Source organism: Camelus bactrianus, chromosome 20 (genome assembly GCF_048773025.1).
Source record: "Camelus bactrianus isolate YW-2024 breed Bactrian camel chromosome 20, ASM4877302v1, whole genome shotgun sequence".
NCBI lineage: Eukaryota > Metazoa > Chordata > Mammalia > Artiodactyla > Camelidae > Camelus > Camelus bactrianus.
Window position 1 is genome coordinate 4320770 of NC_133558.1, and position 23118 is coordinate 4343887.

At 38.0% G+C, this 23118-nt stretch overlaps 1 protein-coding gene across 9 annotated transcripts in view; it reads right to left on the bottom strand.

Moving 5' to 3' along the window:
- Window positions 1-23118, bottom strand: part of CAGE1 (cancer antigen 1) — a 41291-nt gene that overhangs the window by 13080 nt on the left and 5093 nt on the right. For 5 of the 9 annotated variants that reach the window (XR_012500932.1, XM_074348062.1, XM_045509616.2 and 2 more), the window contains exons 2-9: window positions 21675-22198; window positions 12291-13349; window positions 10035-10184; window positions 8440-8550; window positions 6464-6544; window positions 6129-6236; window positions 2906-3010; window positions 2234-2304 (exon numbers count right to left, since the gene is read on the bottom strand). Coding sequence is in view for 7 of the 9 variants with exons in the window: in XM_074348062.1 (XP_074204163.1) it covers window positions 2234-2304; window positions 2906-3010; window positions 6129-6236; window positions 6464-6544; window positions 8440-8550; window positions 10035-10184; window positions 12291-13349; window positions 21675-22198 (2209 nt within the window). In the remaining 2 variants the exon portion in view is untranslated. Of the gene's footprint in view, window positions 1-2233; window positions 2318-2905; window positions 3011-3040; window positions 6237-6463; window positions 6545-8439; window positions 8551-10034; window positions 10185-12290; window positions 13350-21674; window positions 22199-23118 lie in introns of all 9 variants that reach the window. The other 4 variants (XR_012500933.1, XM_074348060.1, XM_045509617.2 and 1 more) reach the window with 4 other exon arrangements.

Consider the following 23118-nt stretch of genomic DNA (forward strand, 5'->3'; position numbering starts at 1 on the left):
GGCTGCCAGAGAGCTACTGTTTTTCAGACTCATAGCAACAGAGATCCTGGTGGGTTCCCCCGTTGCCCCTAGGAGGCCAAAGTCACTGAAGACAGTCTCCTCCCAAACTCCCTTGCCATCCAGGGAGGGCGTGTAGTGTCCCGCGGCTACTGTGACAAATCACCATAAAGGCGGTGGCTTCAAACCACACACGTGTGCTCTCCCACAGTGCTGGGGCCAGACGTCCGTCTGAAAGCAGCTTCACTGGGCTGAACCCAGCTGTCGGCGAGGACGTGCCCCCCCCCCCCACCCGCAGGCTCTGGAAGAGGAGCCGTCCTCTGTCTTGTTTTTTCCATCTTCCAGAGGCTGCACTCACTTCTTGGCTCTCGGGCCCTCACTGGACCACCTTTTCCAACCCTGCTTCCACGATCAAACTGCCTTCTTCTGTCATCACATCCCTCTCTGCCTCCGTCTTATAAGGACAACTATGAGTGCATTTAGGGCCCCCAAGAATAACCCAGGATGATTTCTTCATCTCAAGACCCTTAATTTAATCACATCCACACAATCTCTTTTGCCATGGAAAGGAAACATTCACAGATTTTGGCACTAGGATCTGGATATGGTGGGGGGCATTATTTAGACTGCAAGAGAGGGTAAACAGACCCTTAGAGGACAGGAAATTCTACTGCGGGGGCATAACCTCAAATGCTTGTGGGAGAGTCAGGCAAGTATGTGACAAGACTCAGCCAGACAACTGCGGATTCAGACAAACCAGGGGGCATGTACTGCCTAGAGGAAGAAACTGCTTTTCACCTCTTGCCAAATGTTGCCATGCGGGAATGCTGTATGTAGCAAGGATGTCAGATCTTATTTTCAAAGGGGAGATGGAAAGCTACATTTTTACAGAAAATCACCCTTTTTAAATTTTGGCAATAATTCAAAAACATTTTGAATAGCACATGGACCAAACAAAGCACATCTGCCTCAGGATGTCACCTGCAGGCTGTCGTGTTGACCTCTCTGCCTTAGTGCCCAGGGATTGTTGGGCTTTTGTTTTCAAAGGTTGAAGAGGAGAAGCTGTCTAACCCGGGAAGAGATAACAATGTTAAACAGGCCCTTTGGACACTAATGAACTCATCTACAAAACAGAAACAGACTTGTAGACATAGTAAACAATTTTATAGTTACCAGAGGAAAGGCGGTGGGAAAGGGTAAATTTGGGAATTCGAGATTTGCAAAGGTTAACCATTATATATAAAAATAGATTAAAAAAAACAAATTTCTTTTGGACAGCACAGGGAACTATATTCAATATCTTGTAATAACCTTTAATGAAAAAGAATATGAAAACTAATATATGTATGTGTGTGTGTTTTGGTCAGCACACACATGCCTGGGACATTATGCTGTACGCCAGAATTGATGCACTGAAATTGATTATATTCAATTAAAAAGAAGTTATGGTTAGAGAATTATATTCAATTTCTCACAATAAGAAAATTCATTGTATATGTTAGATTGGTGTACTTTTCACGTCTGTGTTATGCTTCAATAAAAAATTTTTTTAAATGGAAAAAAGTTATGGTTCATCTAAATACTTAAAATTAGTATACTTTATGTACGTGACAATTTAATAAAAATTTTTATTAAAATAAAAAACCAAACAGGCCCTTTAAGGCTATCATGCCATATAGTCAGAGAAACCGCATGGAATAAATCTTTTGTATTTCTGGAGTTGAAAAGAAAGGCCTAAACATTGGAAGATGAGGATACCCAAGGAGGGAAAATGAGAAGTTTTTCCAAGTGTGCCACAAAGCACCAGTGGAATATATTTACACACATTATTCCTGCGTTTAGAGCTCAGAGCTCAAAAATACAGCCTAAGTCCAAGTAAACGCAGTCGTGTATTTACCACGGAGGAAGCGGCGTCCTCCGTCTGAGGCACCACCAACCCAAGCCAGACGAGCAAAGCAGCGCCCTCTAGTGGAGTGAAGATGCCAGGCCAACAGGCGGCCGGATCTCCGCGTGGGAGTGGATTCAGCGCAACCCCAGTCGAAACCCCAGCAGGTTTTAAAACAGAAATTCACAAGCTGATTTTAAAATTCATATGGGAATTCCAAGTAAAAATGGTCCTGACTTAGAAAATAGCACATTTTCCTCTTTCTAGGAGTCAAAAAAAGTGAACTTAGCAAGCCAGAGTGAAATATCAGCAGATGTTTACAAAATTAAAAATTAATCTTTTTCAACTTACCGCGCAATCTGGGAGTGGGATATCACGAGCCTTTGGTCAGCACATTCGATAATTTCTTCATATGATGTAACCTTGAAAAAATAGCTAAAACAATTATTCTGTGATAAATTCTAGAATACCTGTTTATTTTTTTGCTTTTTAAAAATCTGTACAAGTTGAAGCTCAGTTATATGATTCCCACTGCAGAAAGTTTTACAATAGGCAGAGCATCTTCCTTATATTTTGAAATCAGGAATATGAGTACAAGTAGAATTGTAAGGTGCCTGTTCATCACACAGAAAAAGTGAAGTGTCAAAAGATGGGTAACAGTAGCCAGTCAACTGTGATACATTCAAGTGGTGTATGTATCAACTCAGGGTTACAGTCCACTCGGTTAAAGTTTACGCAGTTTCTAAAAAGTAAACTAGAACACCACCTTGGCAAGATTTAGAATGACCCTCAAAATGAAATTGCAGTATTTGGAGCTGAAATTGCTGACAGCACAAAGAAAGATACACACAACGTTCTGTGCTAGCTTTCAGCTAAAAGGCTATGGAAAGTCATTATGAAGTGAAAGGAAATAATGTAATTGTGTCACACCATCCCTCAGATCCTTTTTAGCACCAAAAGTCTATTGCTTTAATATTTGACATAGTTTTAAAAGGACAAAAATTTCTGGAAGAAAATCTGTACCTTATTTATTAAGTTGCCTAAATGTCTTTGATACTTGTCATTTTCTTCAATGAGTCTGTTGCAGTGGTCTTTTTTCGACTCTAGAAGATGTCCCAATTTTGCTATCTATGGAGAAACAGCGGTAAAAATACTTACCCAGAAACTGCCGTGAAAACCACATATGGATGCTAAGAACAGATGAGAATAGTGAGCGGAGCTGTATTCCAACATTCCCTTAAGCTGCTATGTACCACAGGTGACTCAAGAGATGCTATGAGCCAGGTCCTAGTTAGACTGTACTTCGATCAGGTAAGCAGAAATTAAAATCATGGTTCAGCTTTTCTCCAATTTAATAGTATGAGACAGCTTTGCAAATAATTAAACTCCTGTTAGTGAATACATCTATTCATTAGCCCCAAATCTTCACCACTGTCTTTCCATGCATAACAAATGGATAGACATTTGATTTTATCCGAAGTAAAGCCCTGATGTTGTGCTGGGTGATGCATTTTCAGGTTTGATAAACAGTCTCACCTGCATAAATGAGCGTTCTTTTTTTTTTAAAGGTTCAGCTCAACGTATGTCACACTCTGACTTATGGTCCAATTTTTATTTGCAAAAAAAAAAAAAATAGAAACTTTAAAAACTGTATTTCTAAAAGTTACATCTAGGATTAATTATCAGGAAAGGGGATTCACTGAGCAACTTTAGAGGAAAAGGGACAGAAATGTTCCCATTAAATAACAATGTTAAGAGTGGCCATCAAACTTCTAATATTTATTCAAATATACTTATTTATACATACTTACATGTCTGAAGTGTGAAACCCCAGAGGAAGCAATGGCAAAACAAATTTGCTGCAGAAACAGCAGCTTTCATGTTCTCTCTCTTTATATAAATGTATTAATGGGGACAACAGCAAATCAAGGGATCCGACTCCTCTGACTACATACATTATTTGAGGTAGGGGTGAGTACAGACATTACTTTAATTTAACGGATCCAAGGTGAAGAGAATTTAAAAGATGTTTAAAAGGGTATGTCTAGAAGTGGAAAAGGCTAAAATCCATACTTATCGGCCACCAGCATCGGGCTTATCCTATCCCATCCCTTTGAGTCTCCCACTGCATCCTGGAGGGTGGAGCTCCACGCTCAGCTCCACGTACCTCATGACATTCCTGCAGCAACACGGAACTCCTACTCACTTCCGTTCTTTCTCACAGACGTTCTTTCTCACAGGCACATTTCGAACTTCTTTATTGGCTTTCGAGATCTAAGTAATAACCCTTTTAAGTCCTCAGATTGATACTTTTTAAAAAATTTGCTAACCTCAGATTAAAGAAAGAAGAACAGAAGAGTCCTTAATATTTATTTTAGAGACAAAGGAATAGCTCTGTAAAAGCCAGTTTTGGGGATTACAGAGAAAAATAACCCAATTTTAAGTTTCTGCTAACAAATGTAGAGTTTAACCACTTTAAGAGCATAACTGTCATACAATAAACCCCAGATATTTATAAAGTGTACAGTTTGATATGTTTTTATACATTTTTAAAGGGTAGAGTTTGATACGTTTTGGTAAGTTTTGTACAACTATGAAACCATCACCACAATCAGGGTAATTAACATTTCACCCCCCACCCCCACCACAGCTTCCTCTTGCCTCTGAGTTCTCCTTCCCTCCTATCTGTCTGTCCTTCCCTGACTCCCATACTCTATGTCAGCCCCAAGCAACACGTGTCTGTTTTCTGTCCCTACTGATTAGTCTGTATTTTCTAGTTTTACGTAACAGAACCAAACAGTATTTACTCTTGTCTGGCTCTTTTCACTCAGCATAATTACTCTGAGTTGCATGTGTATCAGTAATTCATCCCCTTTTCACTGCTGAGTAGTATTTCACTGTCAGATGTACCAAAATTTGTTTATCCATTTATCTCATGATAGACATTTGAATTGCTTTCAGCTTTTGGCTATTATAAATTAAGCAGTGAGGAATCTTCAAATACAAGTCTTTGTATGAACACAGGCTTTCATTTCTCTTGGGTAATACGTAGAATACGTAGGAGTAGAATGATGGCAGGTGCACGTTTAACTTTTTAAGAAACTGCCAAGATGTTTTCCATTTTGCATTCCTACCAGCAGTGTGAGAGAGTTGCAGTTGCTCCACATCCTTGCCAGTCCTTGGTACGGTCCGTCTTTTTAACAGATGTTCTAATATGTGTGTAGCAATATTCACTATGGTTTTAATTTGCATCTTAATGGTGCTGAGCATCTTTCCATGTGCTTTTTTGCCACCCATATACTTCTTAGTGAAGTGTCTGTTAAAGTCTCTTTGCCCATTTGTATAATTTGGTTATTTGTTTTTGAGGATTCTTTACATACTCTAGATACAAATCCCATCAGAACTGGGATTTGCAAATATTTTCTCCCAGCCCATGACTTGTCTTTTCATTAAGAGCACATTATTTAAAAATTTTAAAAATATATTTTAAAGTAGAAAAGATTTTAAAGACAGAGTCTATTAAAATCAAATCACTGAAAAAGTCAAAAAATCATTTTCATGAAAGTATACCAAATGGAACTTTTTAATATACGAAGTAATATTTATGTAATAATTTAAAGGATAGAGTGGTGGCAACATTTTTTTTTGTAAAGTAAGATACTACGAGATAACCTTGAACATGGTTATTGGACTAGTATTAATGAAAGTCCTTTAACGTGGTGTCTTTGCCTTGATGTCTCAGAGGTGCTGTACTGCTTCAGAGCTGGATGCTAGGACCCCTGAACCCACTCACAGTCTCCACCAAAAGTAAGCAGATCTGAATAAAGGAAGAGAAACTGAGGGCTAGTAAAGTGACTTTATATGCGCTTGACTTAATCGGGCAGGAAATACAGACCACTGGGAATCAAACAGATGGTAGTTCAGGGAGGGAGCAGCATGCCAGAGCTTACTTTTATGACTGCAGGAGATGAACATGAGGATAAAAATAAGTATATACCATGTAAAATGTTTCCTCCTGAGTATTTCTTTACAAGTTAACAAACTTCCAACTTGAAAGGCTACCAAAATATTAAATTGGGAACTGTCTTATGTGCCACATAGAGAGCTATGGTGGAGCGGTCTGTTCTAGGATAGGATTTCAGTTTTTAATCTTCAGCTATTCCACAGCAGTGGTTAAAGGGTATCTTCTATGTAATGGTTAAGGAATATCTTATTTTTATCAAAAGCAGCAAAAGGTGCTTCTTACCAAGAAATCAAGCTCTTCGTTTAGGTTGTGATACTGATCCAGTTTGGCTCCCAGTAGGACAGGTATGTCTCTGACATTCTTGGTTTCATTTGAATCAAAGTCTGTAACCTGAGATGAAACATACCTGCGCTCACTTCCGTACCTTCACACGCCCTGGAACACTGGACAGTGACTACTCTATCAGTTTAACAAAGAGGGCTTCAGCAGTTTCAGTAATAGACATGAAGAACTCTGAGCCAGAACGATTTCAACAAATTTGCTCACCAGAAGAACATAACTACCTAAAACGGTATTTTTGTGTGTTAAAGACAGTACATAGGGAATGTTAAACTCACCTCAGTAACCTGATCTTGAAATGATTTTTCATTGGCAATTAACTCTCTGAAAGTTGTGATTCTGTCTTTATGTTTCAGTAGCTAAGGGAAAAAAATTTTTATATTTCAGAGGAGAGGAAATAAAACTACATTCCATAACATTTGTAAGATCACCAAGTCCTGCACAGTCCAATCCCTGGTCTCCAAAAGACGTATGGTTTTTAAAGCTCTTGTGCATCCGAGAGTCCACACAGCAGACCTGAGCCTGCCGTCCTGAGAGGCCTGCTCGCTGGACTTCCCCCCGACTGGCATCTAGGAATGTGGACTGTGGGAGGGTCTCCATCATTTCCGGGTATGAAGGCTCACTGCGCCTAACCTATCTGTACAAAGGATGTGGTTTATGCTGAACACCTCTTTCCTTCCGGAGGGTCTGACCCATTGGTACAGGGCGGGCAGAGGGTGCCGGTGACAAGACTCCAATAAAAACGCTGGACACTCAGTCTCTAATGAGCTTCCCTGGGAACAGCCACACCTGCTGCCACAACTCACTGCTGGGGAAGCAAGTGCTTTCTGTGTGACTCCACTGGGAAAGGACTCTTGGAAGCTTGACTCCAGTTCCTCGGGACTCGGCCCCAGGTGCCTTTTCCCTCTGCTGATTTTGCTCTGGATGCCCTCGTGGTAATAACACACCACAGCTGTGAGAGCATCTGGGCGCGGAGTCCCGTGGGTCCAGCAAATCACCAAACCTGAGGGTGGGCTTGGGCTCTCCGGAGAGCTTATCCTAATATTCAATTGTTTCTACAGTCGGGCTATTAAAATTCTTCTTTAAAGAGAAAAAATTAGCCAACTTTTTCTAGATGCAATTTATAATCATTTCCCATTTGTTCTATGTAATAACAAATCTTAATCCTCAATATTCTAACCTGTCCAAGTGTCAGGGAGGCTGAAGTGTGCTGCCCAGAATTTTTTTTTTAACTGTGAACAATTTTCAATAGAGAGAAAAAACTTTAATGAACCCCCATGTAACTATCATCCGGCTTCAACTATTAACAGTTAATGGTCAATCTTATATCATTAATACCCCAACCACTTCCTCCTCCCTTCAACTCCCTTCACTAAACCAAATCACAGACGTAGTATCATTTCATCTGCCAATATTTCAGTAATTACATAGAAATTTACCAAGAGAACATAAATATTTGAAGTTGTATTTTTGTCACACCCTGCTCGAACCCTCAGATGGGCTTATTTCTGAAGGCTGGCTTAGGAAGTGGAGGTCAGTAGTTTCTCTGCATGTCTGTTTATTCTTTGATCCTTTTCTCTACAGGTTGGCTAGGAGACAGAGACTTTCTGGAATTTTCTGCAACAAATTTTCTATCCACCTCAGTTCAGAGAAGTCATTCCCTGACAGTATAGTACTGAATTTGGATCCTAGATTTGAATGTGTTTTTATTTGTTTAGCCAGATAAATTCGTCACTTCTACATTCCTTCTGATTAAAAATGGTACACATCCACACCTTGTTATCACCTTCCCTATTTAACACACTTGTAAATTTTATCTCTCAATCTCTGTACCACTACACCAAGAAAAGAAAAACTGAAGACATCCCGAGAGCCTCTTCCCTCACCCTTGATCCCAGTTGAGAAATAAAATTTCTTTTCAATGGATCCATTATCCCAAGTGATAAAGTTTGTAATCACTATAGGAATGTCAAAATACACTATTCTTCAGCAATCAGTAGTTCCATACAAAAGTGAAAAAACAATCATACTAATTTTTTGGTAGCTGAATGAGATTTTCTAATACATACTTACGTTCTAAAACAAGTCAAATGTTGAACAGTCTATCTCCTTAGTGAGGGCCCCAAATCTTGTCCCCCAAAGTAATTCTTTTTAAAAAATCCAAATTTTAGGAGTCTATACTTGTATATTACCCTTTTGACTTTTTTTTCACTAAACATGATTTAATTTTTAGAATGAAAAATAAATACAGTACCTCTTTATCTAAATTATTCTTTTTTAGATGAAAAGTCTTCAATTTTTGTAGCATTATATCACTAACTTTCTCAGTCTCTTTGAAATGTTCAGCATCGGGACTGGTGATGTCCTAGGGGTAACATTTTGAGAAGCTATATTAAAAAGTTTTCAGTAAAGCTAAAAGGAAGAAGGGAAAAACAGAAACAAAATAAATCTCCCTTCCAAAATAAGTGGCTAAACCAAAGGAGGTAAAATAGTATTGAACTCAATTCTTCAATTACTCATCATGAGACATCTAACACAGGGTTAATGAGGAAAGAAATCATATGGATTCATACTTGTCCATAAATTGTTATTGGGACAAATTAGTATAATCGCTGGGAAGTTTACAGTCATCTGTAATAACTGTACATGCTTACACTCTCATACCTCCATCTCCTAGTCAGTTTACAAATCCTAACTTTAGACAAACTGTTATACCTGACACCAGAACAATCAGACATCCTCCATAATACCGAAACTCCGATATTTCAGTGAAATACCAATATTTCAATGGTACCCACAATGTAGATACTTGTGCCAATATAACCTAAGGGTCAAAAGCACACGCGTTAGAGTCAGACTACCTGGATTTGTATCTGAGTTCGGCCCCCTAACCGTATGTGAGACTTTGGACCAGAAACTCAACCATTCTAAGCCTCAGTTTGTTTTTCCATGTTTAAAAAAAAAAAAAAAAAAAAAAAGCCTGATAAGGTAAAGAATGGTGCGAGGATTGAATGAGAGAACCCATGAAAAGCCGAGTAACCTTACACGCCTCCAAGGACAGGATGGGAAGTCAGCAAATATTTGCTGAGTGCCTATTAAGGCCTTACTTTCCATTAAGAAGAGGGCATATGACATACTCATCGAGTCTCTGATCCTGAAGGCTTAAGCAAACATATTGGTTTGGCCTGGGATAATACCTACTAAGAGGAGGGCTGATGACTGACTCCCTCACTGAGAAGTCTGGTAGGGAAGAAGCAACCAGCAAAGAAGACTGAGAAAGAACAGCAACCTCCATGGAGACAGGGGAAAACTAAGGCTGAGAGAGGAAAACGTGCTTGGCCAGGTCACACAGCCAGGCAGTGGTGAAGCCGGGATTGGAACTCAGCTGACACTAACTTCATTTTTCATTCTACTAATGTACACAGCTCTGCACAGCCCTCCCTGTGCCCCGAAGCTGTATTTTATTTTACTTCATTTTTTTTGAAGCTGTATTTTAGATCCAGTAAACTGCTCATTCCTGTGAACAAGCATTGATTAATCATGAGGAGACTGCCCTGGAGCACAAGACCATTGCTCGGAGCTTTCCTGAAATGTAGCAAGCACTAAATGAAGGGTTTTTCCTGATGTCTTTTTTTTTTTTTAATTTTATTATATTATCTCACTGTAGGTTGGTGGGAATTAGGCATTGAAGAAAGACAAACAGAAAGAAGCAGGAGGAGGAAACGAAGCCTGAATGGTTGGTTTAACGGTCTGTATTTTGTCTTCTATTTTTTTCTTCCATAACTTAATTATCCAACCTCGGAATTTCTTCCCCCACCCCTAATACAAAATATGATTTAAAAAAATTACCTGGCATGTGAGAAGTCCTACTATCAGAGCCAGAAGACTGTGAATTTTGGAGGTCAGCGGAGACATTCTTTTCATATCTGGGGGATTCAGGCTCTCTCCTTCACAAGGTGAGTGAGTCAGGAACAAATCAGAATGTATCATCTTTGCATCCTACATGTACACAGTTCAGGTTTGTCACAATAAAGACAAAGAATCTGGATTACTTTTTAGGTAGAAGGTTGAATAAAAGACCACTCTTAAAAACTCGGGGCAGTGGGTCTCAAACTTTTTGATTCTCAGGATGCCTTTTAAAAATGATTGAGAATCCCCAAAACCTTTTGTTTACGTGTTATATCTATCAATATTTATTGTATTAGAAATTACAACTGAGAACAAAATTATTTGTTTACTAATTCATTTAGGTAACAATAAATCTAACTAAGTGCCAATATACAAAACACTTTAATAAAAAATTACACTTTCCAAAATAAAAATTAGTGAAAAGGGTGGCAGTGTTTACACTTTTTGCAAATATTCTAAATGTCGGCTTCACAGGAGACAGCTGGGTACTCTTAAGTGCTTCCCACATGCCATCAGCCATGAAAGCAATTACACCATTGCATGTCACACGGTTTCTGGAAAACTCCACTGTACACTTGTGAAAGAATGAGTGAAAAAGGCAATAATGTCTTCATATTGCTATGAAAATGCCTTGGAACTCACAGACACTCCCAGAACACCTTTTGAGAAAATGGACCTAAAGTTAATGCAAAGTAAGACTAAAAGCAGAGTAAAGAAATTGGTGAGTCAAGATAAAACAAAGAACTGTCCAGCTTCTTAAAAAAGGAAGTTCAAGAAGATTATATATTGGATAAAATTCTGTATAGCTACACTAATTCACTCAGTTAACTAATTCAAAATTTGCCATAATCTGGCTGAGCAGCTAAACTTAAGGTCATGTTTGCTTGGCTTTGTTGTTCTCAAAGTGTGATCCCTGGACCAGGAGCACAAGTGAGGCCCAGGATCGTGTTGGATACACACGTCCTCAGGCCTCACCGCACTTGTGCTGAGTCAGAAATCCAGGGTGGGCCCCAGCAGTCTGCGTTTCCACAGCTGATGAATTCATCATCATGCTGATGAATGCTAAAGTTTGAGACCCACACTGGCTTGGATAATCCTTCTTTCTTTTCAGAGAAAAAATGACACAGAATTTTCTTAAACATAAAAGAACAATATTTCCCAAGAATCATTAAAAATAGAATCATTTACTTGCAAACAATACTTATAAGGATAACAGATCCATAAGAGAGTCCATCAAGGACATCTTCAAGGCTACATATCAGCTCAGTTCCAGTTATTGTAAGAAATATAAAAATAAACTTACACATTTTTCTAGTCCAGACTAGCCTTTTTTCTAAGTAGCCAGAGTTAATAATTGTACTATAAATATGCTGAGGCAGGCCAACAAAACTGGAATAGAACAGATGTGCTCTGGCTTGTGAAAATTGTTGCTGCTGGGACGTGCTTCCAGGTTGTCTGCCAAAAAAAGCCGTTTGAACTGCAAATACAAAATTACAGCCTCTCTTGGGGGCCAGGGGAGTATAACTCAGTGCTAGCTCAGTGGTAGAGCACATACTTGGCATGCACAGGGTCCTGGGTTCAATCCCCAGTGCCTCCCCTTCCTAAGGGAAAAGAAAACACATTGATACGAGGCTCTCATGTTGTTTTTAATGAATGGTAACTAGATATGTTTTGGTGATCATTTTGCAATACATGCAAATATTGAACCTTTATGTTGTATAGCTGAAACTATTATGTTGTGTATCAATCATCTCTCAATAAAATGTTTATCACTTTACAAAATTACTGTGTGATAAAATATAGGTTTGTTTTACCTTGTAAACCAAATACTCCATTGTATTACTGAATTTTACTGTTGAACAGGCAGACATGAAATGAAAAGATTGAGATCCCCACCTAGAAAATCCTTTCCCAAAGGATGCTACAGATAGTTGGTCATAGGTATCCACAAAATTCCCACATTAATTTTCACCTCTATCAAAATAATTACAAGAGGCCAGAAATGACTGTTCTTTAATGTGGGTACCCACGAACCAAAGAACCTTCGCCAAACCTGTGGTGCATTTTCCATTCTCTTTTTGTTGTTAACAATTCTCTCTGTAAACACAATTGTGTACGTGCTGTGCCGCAATAGGCATCAGCAGACTATTAGAAACTCCCGAAATTCTGCACGAGATTCTGAATTTGTGACGATACCTTCCCCATGTCTGACTCCATCACTTCCTCTAAGCGCTCCTTTAGCTGCACTGTCTCAGATTTAGGGACGTACTTTTGCTCCTCGCTCCTTGCAACCTGCTGCTGAAGTTTCGCGTTCTCATTTTTCACTTCATCGATCTGCTGCTGAAGTTTTGTATTCTTGGCCTTTTCATTGTCAGAAGTGAACTGCAGATTTTGAACTTGAGCAACCAGTTTCTCAAGCCTAGATTTCAGCTTCCGTCTCTCGTCCAGGTTTTCCTTTTCACGCTTCTGGAACTCCTCCTGTAGAGACAGGAGCTCTTGTTCTCGCGTCTCCTGCTCCCTTTTCAACAAGCCCAGAGCGGAAGTGGAGGCCTCTTCCAACTCTCCTTTGAGTTGCTGCAGCCTCTCGACCTCTTCTTCTTTCTTGCTCAAGGCTCTGTCCATCATTAAGCACTGACTTGCAGCTTGCTTCTTCTGTTGCATTTCAGTCATGTACCTTTCCTGTAGACTGACATAATTGCTCTTGATCTTCTTAAGCTCTCGCTGTAGGGTTTCCTTTTCATTCCTGGACTCCTGAAGACGTTGTTGCGTGTCAACTAAAACCTCATGCACATTCCGCAGTGTCTTCTCCGTATCATTCTTCTCTAGCATCACTCTGTATTTGTCTTCAATTAATTCCTCGACATTCTCCTTTAGCTTATTCATGATGTCCACGGACACCTGCTGTTTAGTAGTCTTCATCTGCAGTTCTTCAACCTTCTTCTCTAAATACATGTTACTACGCTGCAGGTCTTGGATCAGAGTCTGCTGTTCTCTGTTAGTATGTTTTAATTTCCTCAGGACTTCATTTAAAGCCATGTCCTCTTCCAGAGGCCATGGGCTTTCCAAGCTTTGCTCTGTGTTGGGTGTCATGCAGCCCTCCCGAGATGCCCCACCACTCCAAGAAATGCCCATCGGAGACCAACATGAGACAATCTCTGAACTCTCTCTGCCCTCCACTGCGACTTCCTTTTGGTGCTTGACTGACATCTCAGGAGTATCTGCAGAATTCTGTATTCCTTTGGAAGAACCTGCAATCTGTAAATTATAGTAAATAAAGTAAGTGTGAAAGAGAAGAAAGACTGAATTTTGAAGTCAGATAGAGCTGGCCCTGGATCCTAGATCCCTAGTATGGTTTCCTCATCTCTAAAATAACAATGATGACATCTACTTCCAACAATAACATCTACTTAACAAAAATACTTAAGCATAAATTGCAAAATGTACATACAGCACCTTAGTGCACAGAACACAAACAGTAGGTACATGAGAGATGTGCATTAAACTTACTTTTACAAAAGAAAAATTAAACTTGATACTCTCACCATTTTCTATGACACAGACTTCTCTGAACACATATACTTTCTTTGACTTTGAATGAATTAAAACAAATTTATCCATTACCCTAGGTCTGTGAGGCCTCTTTTTATAATTGGTATTAAGGTAACATTGGTTTATAACATTTTACGTTTCATGTGTACAACATTATATTTCTACTTCTGTATATACTTTAGTGTGCTCACCACCCAAAATTTAGTTTCAATTCATCACCAGTTGGTCCCCTTTACCTATTTCATTTATTTTGGGCTTTTTATTTGTTTTCATATACAATATATGAGTGAAATCATATGATATTTACCTTTCTCCATCTGACTTATTTCACTTAGCATAATACCCTCAAATCCATCCATCCATGTTGCCACAAATGGCAAGATTTAATCTTATTATGTCTGAGTAGTATTCCATTGTACGTGTGTGTGTGTATGTGTGCATGTGTGTGTGCGCGCGCGCATGTGTGTATAAAATCTTCTTTGTCCATTTATCCATTGAAAGACACTCAGGTTGTTTCCATATCTTCACTATTATAAATAATGCTGTGACAAACAGGGGTGCACATATCTTTTCAAACTAGTGTTTTTGTATTCTTTAAATAAATACCCAGAAGTGGAATAGCTGGACCATATGGTAACCTTATTCATTATTTTTTGAGGAATCTCCATACTGCTTTCTAGAGAAGCTGTGCTGACTTACATTCCCACCAACAGTGTATGAGGGTTCCCTTTTCTCTGCATCTTCATCAGCACTTGTCATTTCTTGCTTTTTTTATAACCGCCATCCTGGCAAGTGTGAAGTGATAGCTCATTGTAGTTTTGATTTGCATTTCCATAATAATTAGTGGTGATGAACATCTTTTTTTCATGTGCCTTTTGGCCATCTGTGTCTCTTCTTTGGAAAAATGCCTATTCAGCAACTCTGCCCATTTTTTAAATCATCTTGTTGTTGTTGAGTTGTATGAGTTCTACACATATTTTGGATAGTAACCTCTATTGGATATATGATTTGCAAATATCTTCTCCCATTCAGCAGGTTGTCTTTTTAAATTGCTGGTCATTTCCTTCACCATGCAAAGTGTTTTAGTTTGAGGAGGTCCCACTTACTTACTCTTGCTTCTGTTTCCCTTGCCTGCAGTGACATACCCAGAAAGATATTACTAAAATCAATGCCAGAAAGTATACTATGATTTCTTCTAGAAGTTTTATGGCTTCAGGTCTCACATTCAAGCCTTTAATCCATTTTCAGCTGGTTTTTGTGTATGGTGTAAGACAGTGGCCTACTTTTATTTTTTTGCATATAGCTGTCCAGTTTTCCCAACATATTCATTGAAGAGACTATCGTTTCTCCATTGTATGTTCTTTGCTTCCATGTTGTAAATTAATTGTCTGTATTTTGTGTGTTTATTTCTGGGCTCCCAATTCTGTTCCACTGTTTTTCTGCCAATACCATGTTGTTTTGATTACTGTATGTTTGTAATATAGTTTGAAACCAGAGAATGTGGTACCTCCAGCTTTATTCCTTTTTCTATTGCTTTGGCAATTTGGGGTCTTTTGTGATTCCATATAAATTTTAGAATTGTTTGACCTATTTTTGTAAAAAAAAAATTCTTGGGATTTGATAGGGATAGCATTAAATATATAAATTGCTTTATGTAATGTTAATTTTTCTAATCCATTAGCATGAAATATCTTTCCATTTTTCTGTGTCTTCTTCAATCTCTTTCACCAATGTCTTAGTTTTCAGTGTACAGATCTTTCATCTTCTTGGTTAAATTTATTCCTAGGTATTTAATCTTTTTGTAGCCATTGTAAATAGGATTTTCTTAATTTCTTTTTCTGCTAGTTTATTGTTAGCAAATATAGAAATGCAACATATTTTTGTAGTTGACCTTGTACCCTGCAACTTTACTGTATTTGTTTATTATTTCTAACAGTTTTTGTGTGTGTGTGTGAAGTCTAAGGATTTTCTATACATAAAATCATGTCATCTGCAAATAGTGACAGTTTTGCTTCTTCCTTTCCAATCTAAATGCTTTTTGTCTTTTTCTTGTCTCATTGCTCTGGGGCTAGGACTTCCAAAATTATGCTGAATAAAAATGGTGAGAGGAGGCATTCTTGTCTTGTTCCTGATTTTACAGGGACAGCTTTCAGTTTTTCACCATTGAGTAGATGGGGATTGTGGATTTATATGGCCTTTATTATGTTGATATTTCTATATCCATTTTATTGAGGGTTTTTTTTTTGTCATGAATGGATGTTGAATCTTGTTAAATGCTTTTCTGCATCTATTGAGATGATCACCTTTTTTAAAAAAATTGAAGTATAGTTTATTTACAATGTTGTATTAGTTTCAGTTTACATATATGTATTTTTTTCTTTTTCAGATTCTTTTCCATCATAGGTTATTACAAGACATTGAATATAGTTCCCTGTGCTATACAGGAGGTCCTTGTTTATCTGTTTTATATACATACGGTTTTTAGCCTTCATTTTGTTAATGTGGTGTATCACATATTGACTGATTTGCAGATGTTGAACTGTCCCTGCATCCCTGGAGTACATTCCACTTGATCATGGTGTATGATCCTTCTCATGTATTGTATTTGGTTTGCTAATATTTTGTTCAAGTTTTTGCATGTATGTTCATCAAAAATATTGGCCTGCCATTTCTTTTTCTGTGTTGTCTTTGTCTGGTTTTGTTATCAGGGTAATGTTAGCCTCATAAAACAAGTTAGAAAGCAGTCTCTCCTTTTAGAAGAGATTGAGAAGAATAAGTATTAAATTTCCTTTGAATGTTTGGTAGAATACACTAATGAAGCTGTCTGATCCTGGACTTTTGTTTTTTTGGAGTTTTTTTTTTATTAGTTTCAATCTCTTTACTAGTGATTCGTCTATTCAGGTTTTGTTTCTTTTTGATTCTGTCTTGGAAGGTTGTAGATTCTAAGAATTTTTCCATTTCTTCTAGTTTACCCAATTTGTTAATATATAGGTGTTCATAGTATTCTCTTATAATCGTTTGCATTTCTGTGATACCTGCTGTTAATCTCATTTGTTTTTATTTATCAGAGTGTTTTTTATTATTTCTCAATGAGTCTAGGTAAAAGTTTGTCAATTTTGCTTATCTTTTCAAAGAGCCAACTCTTAGTTTCATTGATCTTTTCTATTGTCTTTTAGTCTCTACTTCATTTATTTCCACTCAGATTTTTATTATTTTCTTCCTTCTACTGACTTTGGGCTTTGTTCTTTTTATAGTTCCTTTAGGTTTAAGTTTAGATTGAGATTTTTATTGTTTCTTGAGGCAGGCTCGTATTGCTGCAAAATTCCCTTAAAAGCTGCATCCCACAGATTTTGGTATGTAGTATTTTTATTTTCATTTGTATTCAGGTAATTCTTCTATTTCTCCATTGATTTATTCATTGACCCAACAATTATTTAGTACCATGTTGTTCAGTCTCCACATATTTGTGATTTTTCCAGCTTTCTTCTTGTAGCTGATTTCTAGTTTCATACAATTGAGATCGGAAAAAGATGCCTGATATGACTTCAATCTTCTTAAATTTATTGATTTCTTTTTTGTCCCAACATATGGTCTATCCTTGAGAAAGTTCCATGTGCACTTGAGAATATGTATTCTGCTGCATTTGGATAGAATGTTCTGTACACATTTATCAGATCCATCTGGCCTAACGTTTCATTGAAGGCTGCTGTTTTTTTGCTGACTTTGTCTGGATGATTTATCCATTGCTGTAAGTGGGTGTTCAAGTTCCCTACTATTGTGTTGCTGTCAATTTCTCCCTTTAGGTCCATTAATAATTGCTTTATATATTTTGGTGCTCCTATGACAGGTGCATAGCTATTAATCACTGTTATGTCTTCTTGATGAATTGTCCCCTTTATTATTTTTATTTGTCCATCTTTGTTGCTTGTTACCTTTTCTTGGCCTGAAGTCTATTTTGTCTGATGTGAATATGCCTACACTTGCTTTCTTTTGGCTGCCATTTGCTTGGCGTATCATCTTCCATCCCTTCACTTTGAACCTATGTTTATCTTTAGAGCTGAAATGAGTCTCCTGGAGGAGTATACAGTTGGTCTTCTTTTTTAATCCACCCAGCTACTCTGTGCCTTCTTATTGTTGAATTCAATTACTTTACATTTAGGGTGATTATTGATAGATGAGGACTTGGTACTACCATTTTTTTTTTTTCTTTTGTTTTCTGGTTCCTCTATCTCTGCTGTTTCTTTTTCCTTCTGTTTCTGCTATTTTGGTTTGGTGGTTTTCTATAATGTTTTTCTCAATTTCTTCTTTTTTATGTTTCATGTCTCTAGATTGATGTTTAGTGGTTCTGATGAAGTCTGTATAAAACACTTTATAGATAAGTCCTTTTTCTGCCAATAGCTTATTCATTTGCCTATACAGGTTCTGTTCTTTTCCTCTTCATTTGTTTTTGTTGTCTCAAATTATCCCTTTTTATGTTGTGAGTTTGTTACCAAATTGAAGTAGCTATGGTTATTTTTTGGGTTTTTTTCCCCTCCCTTGACACTTATATCAAAATACAGTGTTAATAACCTATTCTGATATACAGTTGCAATTTTCTGATTCTATCACCTTCCTCAAAGTCTTGCGTACTTTTGCATTTTTGCCTCTGGTAGAAGAGCTGCTTTTAGTATCTCTTGTAAGGCAGCTCAAGTGTTGATGACCACCCCTGCCAACACACAACCCAGTTTTGTCTAGGAAAGCCTTTATTTCTCCTTCATATCTGAATCATACCCTTTGCTGTATAGAGTATTTTTGGCTGATGGTTTTTATCTTTCAGCATTTTGAAAATGCAATTCCACTCCCTCCCAGCCTGTAGAGTTTCAGCTGAAAAATCTAGTCATAGCCTAACGGCAGTTCCTTTGGAGATATCCACCCTTTTTTCCCTGGTTGTCTTTAAAATTCTTTGTCATTGACTTTGGACAGTTTTAATATAATGTGCCTTGGAGGTCTTTTTCCAATGAAGTGATTAGGTGTTCTCTTAGATTCTGGGCTTGTATGTACAGTTCCTTCCTCAGGCTTGGGAAGTTCTCAGCTATTATCTCTTTAGTAAACTCTCTGCTCCCTCCTCCCTCTCTTCTCCTTCTGGGATTACCATTACCCTACTGTTGTTCTTCCTGTAAGAGTTGTATAGCTCTCACAGAATTTCCTCATATTTTAAAGATTAATTCTCTTTCCTCTTCTACCTGTATCATTTCTAGATTTCTATCTTCATACTCACTAATTCTCTCTTCCATACGGCCTGCTCTGTTTCCAACACTTTCTAATGCATTCTTCTTGAGTTCTTCAGGTCTAGAATTTGCTTGGTTCTTTTTCAGAGTTTCAATCTTTTGTTAAAGTATTCCTTCTGTTCATTGATTTGATTCCTTAGTTCCTTGAGTTTCTGTATGATAGCTATTTGGAATTCTCTATCAGTTTAGATCACAATATTCTGTGATTTTGAGTTTGGTCTCTGGAGAATTGTCATTTTCCTTCTGTGATACAGTGTTACTGTGGGTTTTCCTTTGCCAGTGCATTTGAAGTAGTAAACATCTTTCTTCTTTAGGTGAAGCTTTTTTTTTTTTAAACTTGATTCAAATGATTCAACAGGCTAGAAATCAAAGGCTTTTCTTTTGTTTTCTTTTTGTTTTGTAAGTGGCACTATAGCACAAGTTTTTGGTTTCTCTTACCTGAGCTACCTCTGGTTACATTTGAGAGTTGGCATTTTCCACCCTCCACCACCTCTGACCAATGTTGCCTGGTGCCCTGGGATGGTGGGTGCTTCTGCCATATCCAGTGGGGGGAGCAACAGGGATCACAGGGACCTCTGCCATGTCTGATGCTGTCAGGTTTGTGGGTGCTGCTACTGTGAACTGGGTTTGAGGGGGCAGAGTTATGGGTGCCTCTGCAACTGGAGAGATGGGGTCACAGGCCCCACTGCTGCTGCTGCCCAGTTATCCATGGTTGCATGCACTGCTGTGGCCAGGAGGCTTGAATCCTGTGTGCTGCCTCCCCTGATGCTAATGGGTTTTCTGAGGCTGTGGGACTAGGATCTCAGGCACCACCTCCACTGTTCCCCAAGTGTTGCCTCTTCCATGTATTACAGTCCACCCTCCTTTAGACGTACAGATGTGTGGAATTCTCCAGCATCCTGGTGTCTTGGGCAGAGGCACCCTTGTTGAGTTGGGACAGTTCTACTAGTTGTAGAATGAAGGGCAGAGAGAGAGAATCTCAATCAACCATGATGCTGATGTTACATCTCTTTTGAATAAAGACTTTTATTCCTCATTAAGCCATTACCCCACTGTGCTATGACTCCTGTGAACATTAGAATGTCAGATGAACATACCTCATGATTGGCTTTCTGCTCACAATACAGGTTTTGGGGTGGGTTAAAAAAGGACAGTTAAATTGTAGTAACAAAACATTAAAATGAATATGACATAACAACCCAGTCACTTATCTCCATAGGAGTGGGCTGAATAACTTTCTAGAAATTAAATATATTGGACTGTTATATTTTAGAGTTATTTTCCATTGTTCTGGAATAAAGACAACTATCCTTACTGAGGCCTACAAGGTCCTGATATTGACCTTGATACCCGATCCATACTACCTTTCCATCCTTATATACAACATTCCTCTTGGTCCCTCCAACCTAGCAACACTGAGTTTCCTTCAGATCCTAGAAGGTGCTATGTTCCCTGCGGCCACAGGGCTTTTGCACATGTTCTAACTTTCTCATGGAATGCTCTTCCACCCACCCTTACCAAACTACTCCCATTTATCCTTCAGAGCACAGCTCAATTACCACTACTTTAGGGAAGCCTTACCCAAGCTCCCTGACCAGGACAGTAAAAAGGCTCTCATCTTTTTTTCACAACACTTAAGAGTTGCAAGTTTATGTGTAATTTTATGGAACATTATATAGACTTTATATGTAACTTTTATTCACAGCACTTGTTTTAGTTGAAAGCTTACACTTACTCTTACTTTATATGCTTATCTGATTAATCTCTACCTCCTTTACTATGATGTTCATTTCACGAAGACAAAACCCCATTCTTCTTGTTTTGGGTATTTTTCCCCCAACCATTATATAACCAGCACATAGCACAGAGCCTAGCACACGATAGATGCCTGAAAGATTCCTGAAAATGTTAACTGACTCACTTAATGACAAGATGCAATGGAAACAGGAAGGAACAGTCTTGAGAAACCCTAATAAAACAGATTCCTTAAATGTTATTCTCCAGAACCCAAAATAGGTAAATAAAGTTCTCTTTTAAATGCTGCTTTCAAATAAATGAATTTAAAAACTTATGCTTGTAAATGAAACATAATAGCCATAGCTGTTCTCATCAAACTCACAACAGAAAAGTATTACTTATGCTATTCTTGGATTGTTATCTATTTGCCCACAATTCTTAAAAGTTTTATTTTTTATTCAGAGAGTAACAGACTTAATACTGTTGGCATGTTCAGTGCTCTTAAGATACTACATACATGCCCAGAATAAATAATTCAAAAGACAAATTAATGTTTTCACTTTTGTATAAAAATAAGTATTTTTTGCTTGTCAGTAGAAATCCCGTGATAGAAAAATCGTAAGCTTTTCTTACCAAATAATTTAATACCTCTGTACTTCTTCTCAACCTTTCCTCACTGTACATTTTGAATTCCAACGAATGATTCACTAAATATAAAAGCATAGTATATTCAAGGCACTATGTAGATACTAGGGTGCATAAAAGGATGAGTAAAACAGAGCTCTGATCCTCAAAGAAATTATCATTTAGTAGAGCTAATATCCAAGTATAGGCTTGATTTTATTAGAAAAAAATTATTTCTAAATTGAGTACAATCTCAGATGGCATTTTCCCCAGAGAAGCAATGTCCCTTACGCTGAGCAGATGATTTAGCACTACTTGCAAAAGTCTCAGATTATATACAGTGTTTTTTTTAAACACCTCCTTTTAATACTCTACAGGCTGTACTGACCATTAAAAATCTTACCTCCTCTGCTTTATAATTAGCTCTCTGATTAAGCAGGTGAAAGCTATTCTCTTTATAAACGAGTTGTTCAACATCTCCATGTACATTTTCCTTACACAAGAAGTTCTGAGGCTGACTAGGGTTGAAGGCAGTTTCCATGGCAGTGCTATTAGCCAGTGACATTTCCATGAATTTCAGTGTCTCTCCAGTGCAGTGGATTAGAGACGGGCTTCTGGGAGATTGTCTGACACACTCTAGAGCAAGTTGATCTTGATCTGCGGAAGTGCTACTTTCCACTGGATTTTCTTCCTTAAATGAATCTTTCTGTATATTGGTGTCTTTTGCATCATTATATACATGACATTGCAATTCTGGCTCCTCGGCATAAGGTAAGCCTTCTGTCAGATTCTGCAATGTTATCACTTCATTATTAAATGCTTCTCTCTGATGAAATTTGCACAGGGGTTCAAACTGTCTGAAGGAAGAGATGTTGGTGTCAACTGGCTGGTTTAGCACATTCTGTGAGTAATTTCCAATGTTGAGATCTCATTAGAAAGAGAAAGATGGAAGTAAGAATTAGCTGACCATATACTTATGTGTTAATAGTTATATTTACATATATGAAATAAACTGTTGGAACCTTTTAAGAATTATTATATATTTCAACCTTTTTCATGGAGTGGATTTGTGCTAGCAGACAGAACAAAACTTTTTTACATGGAGGACAAAGTGATCAAATAACTACTATAAGAAAAAAACTTGTTATATATCACTCTGGTCAAATGCCATTACAACAAATTCCAAGACATCTTCATGGCTGCCTTGTACACTAATTTAAGAATGTTTGCCTAGGCTCTGGTTATACACCTAGAAGTGGAATTGCTGGATTACACAGATATGTACCTTCAAGTTTACAAGCCACTGCATCACCCTCCAAGGTGGTGGTACTGATCTATGCTTCTACCAGTAGCGTGAGTTCCTCTGCTCTACGACCCTCTGACACGTCAGTCTGATACGAATGAAATGGTATTTTGTGGTCTTTTTAATGTACATCCTTTCAGGTATTTAATCATCTTGCATGATCTGCCTATTAGATGCTGTTACGGACTAAACTGTGTCCCCGCAAAATTCATATGTTGAAGGCTTAACCCTCAGTATCTTAGGATGTGACTGTATTCAGAGATTAGGCCTTTAAAGAGGTAATTAAGGTTAAATGAGGTCATGAGGGTGGGGCCCTGATCCAATATGACCGGTATCCATACCAGAAGAGACACCACCTAGGCACAGAAAAAAGGTCATGTGGAAACACAAGATGACCACCATCTGAGAGGCCTCAGGAGAAAACAGCTCTGTCAGCACCTTCATCTTGGACTTCCAGCCTCTAGAACTGTGAGAAAGTAAGTTTCTGTTGAAGACACACAGTCTGTGGCATTGTTACGGCAGCTCTAGCAAATGAATACATACA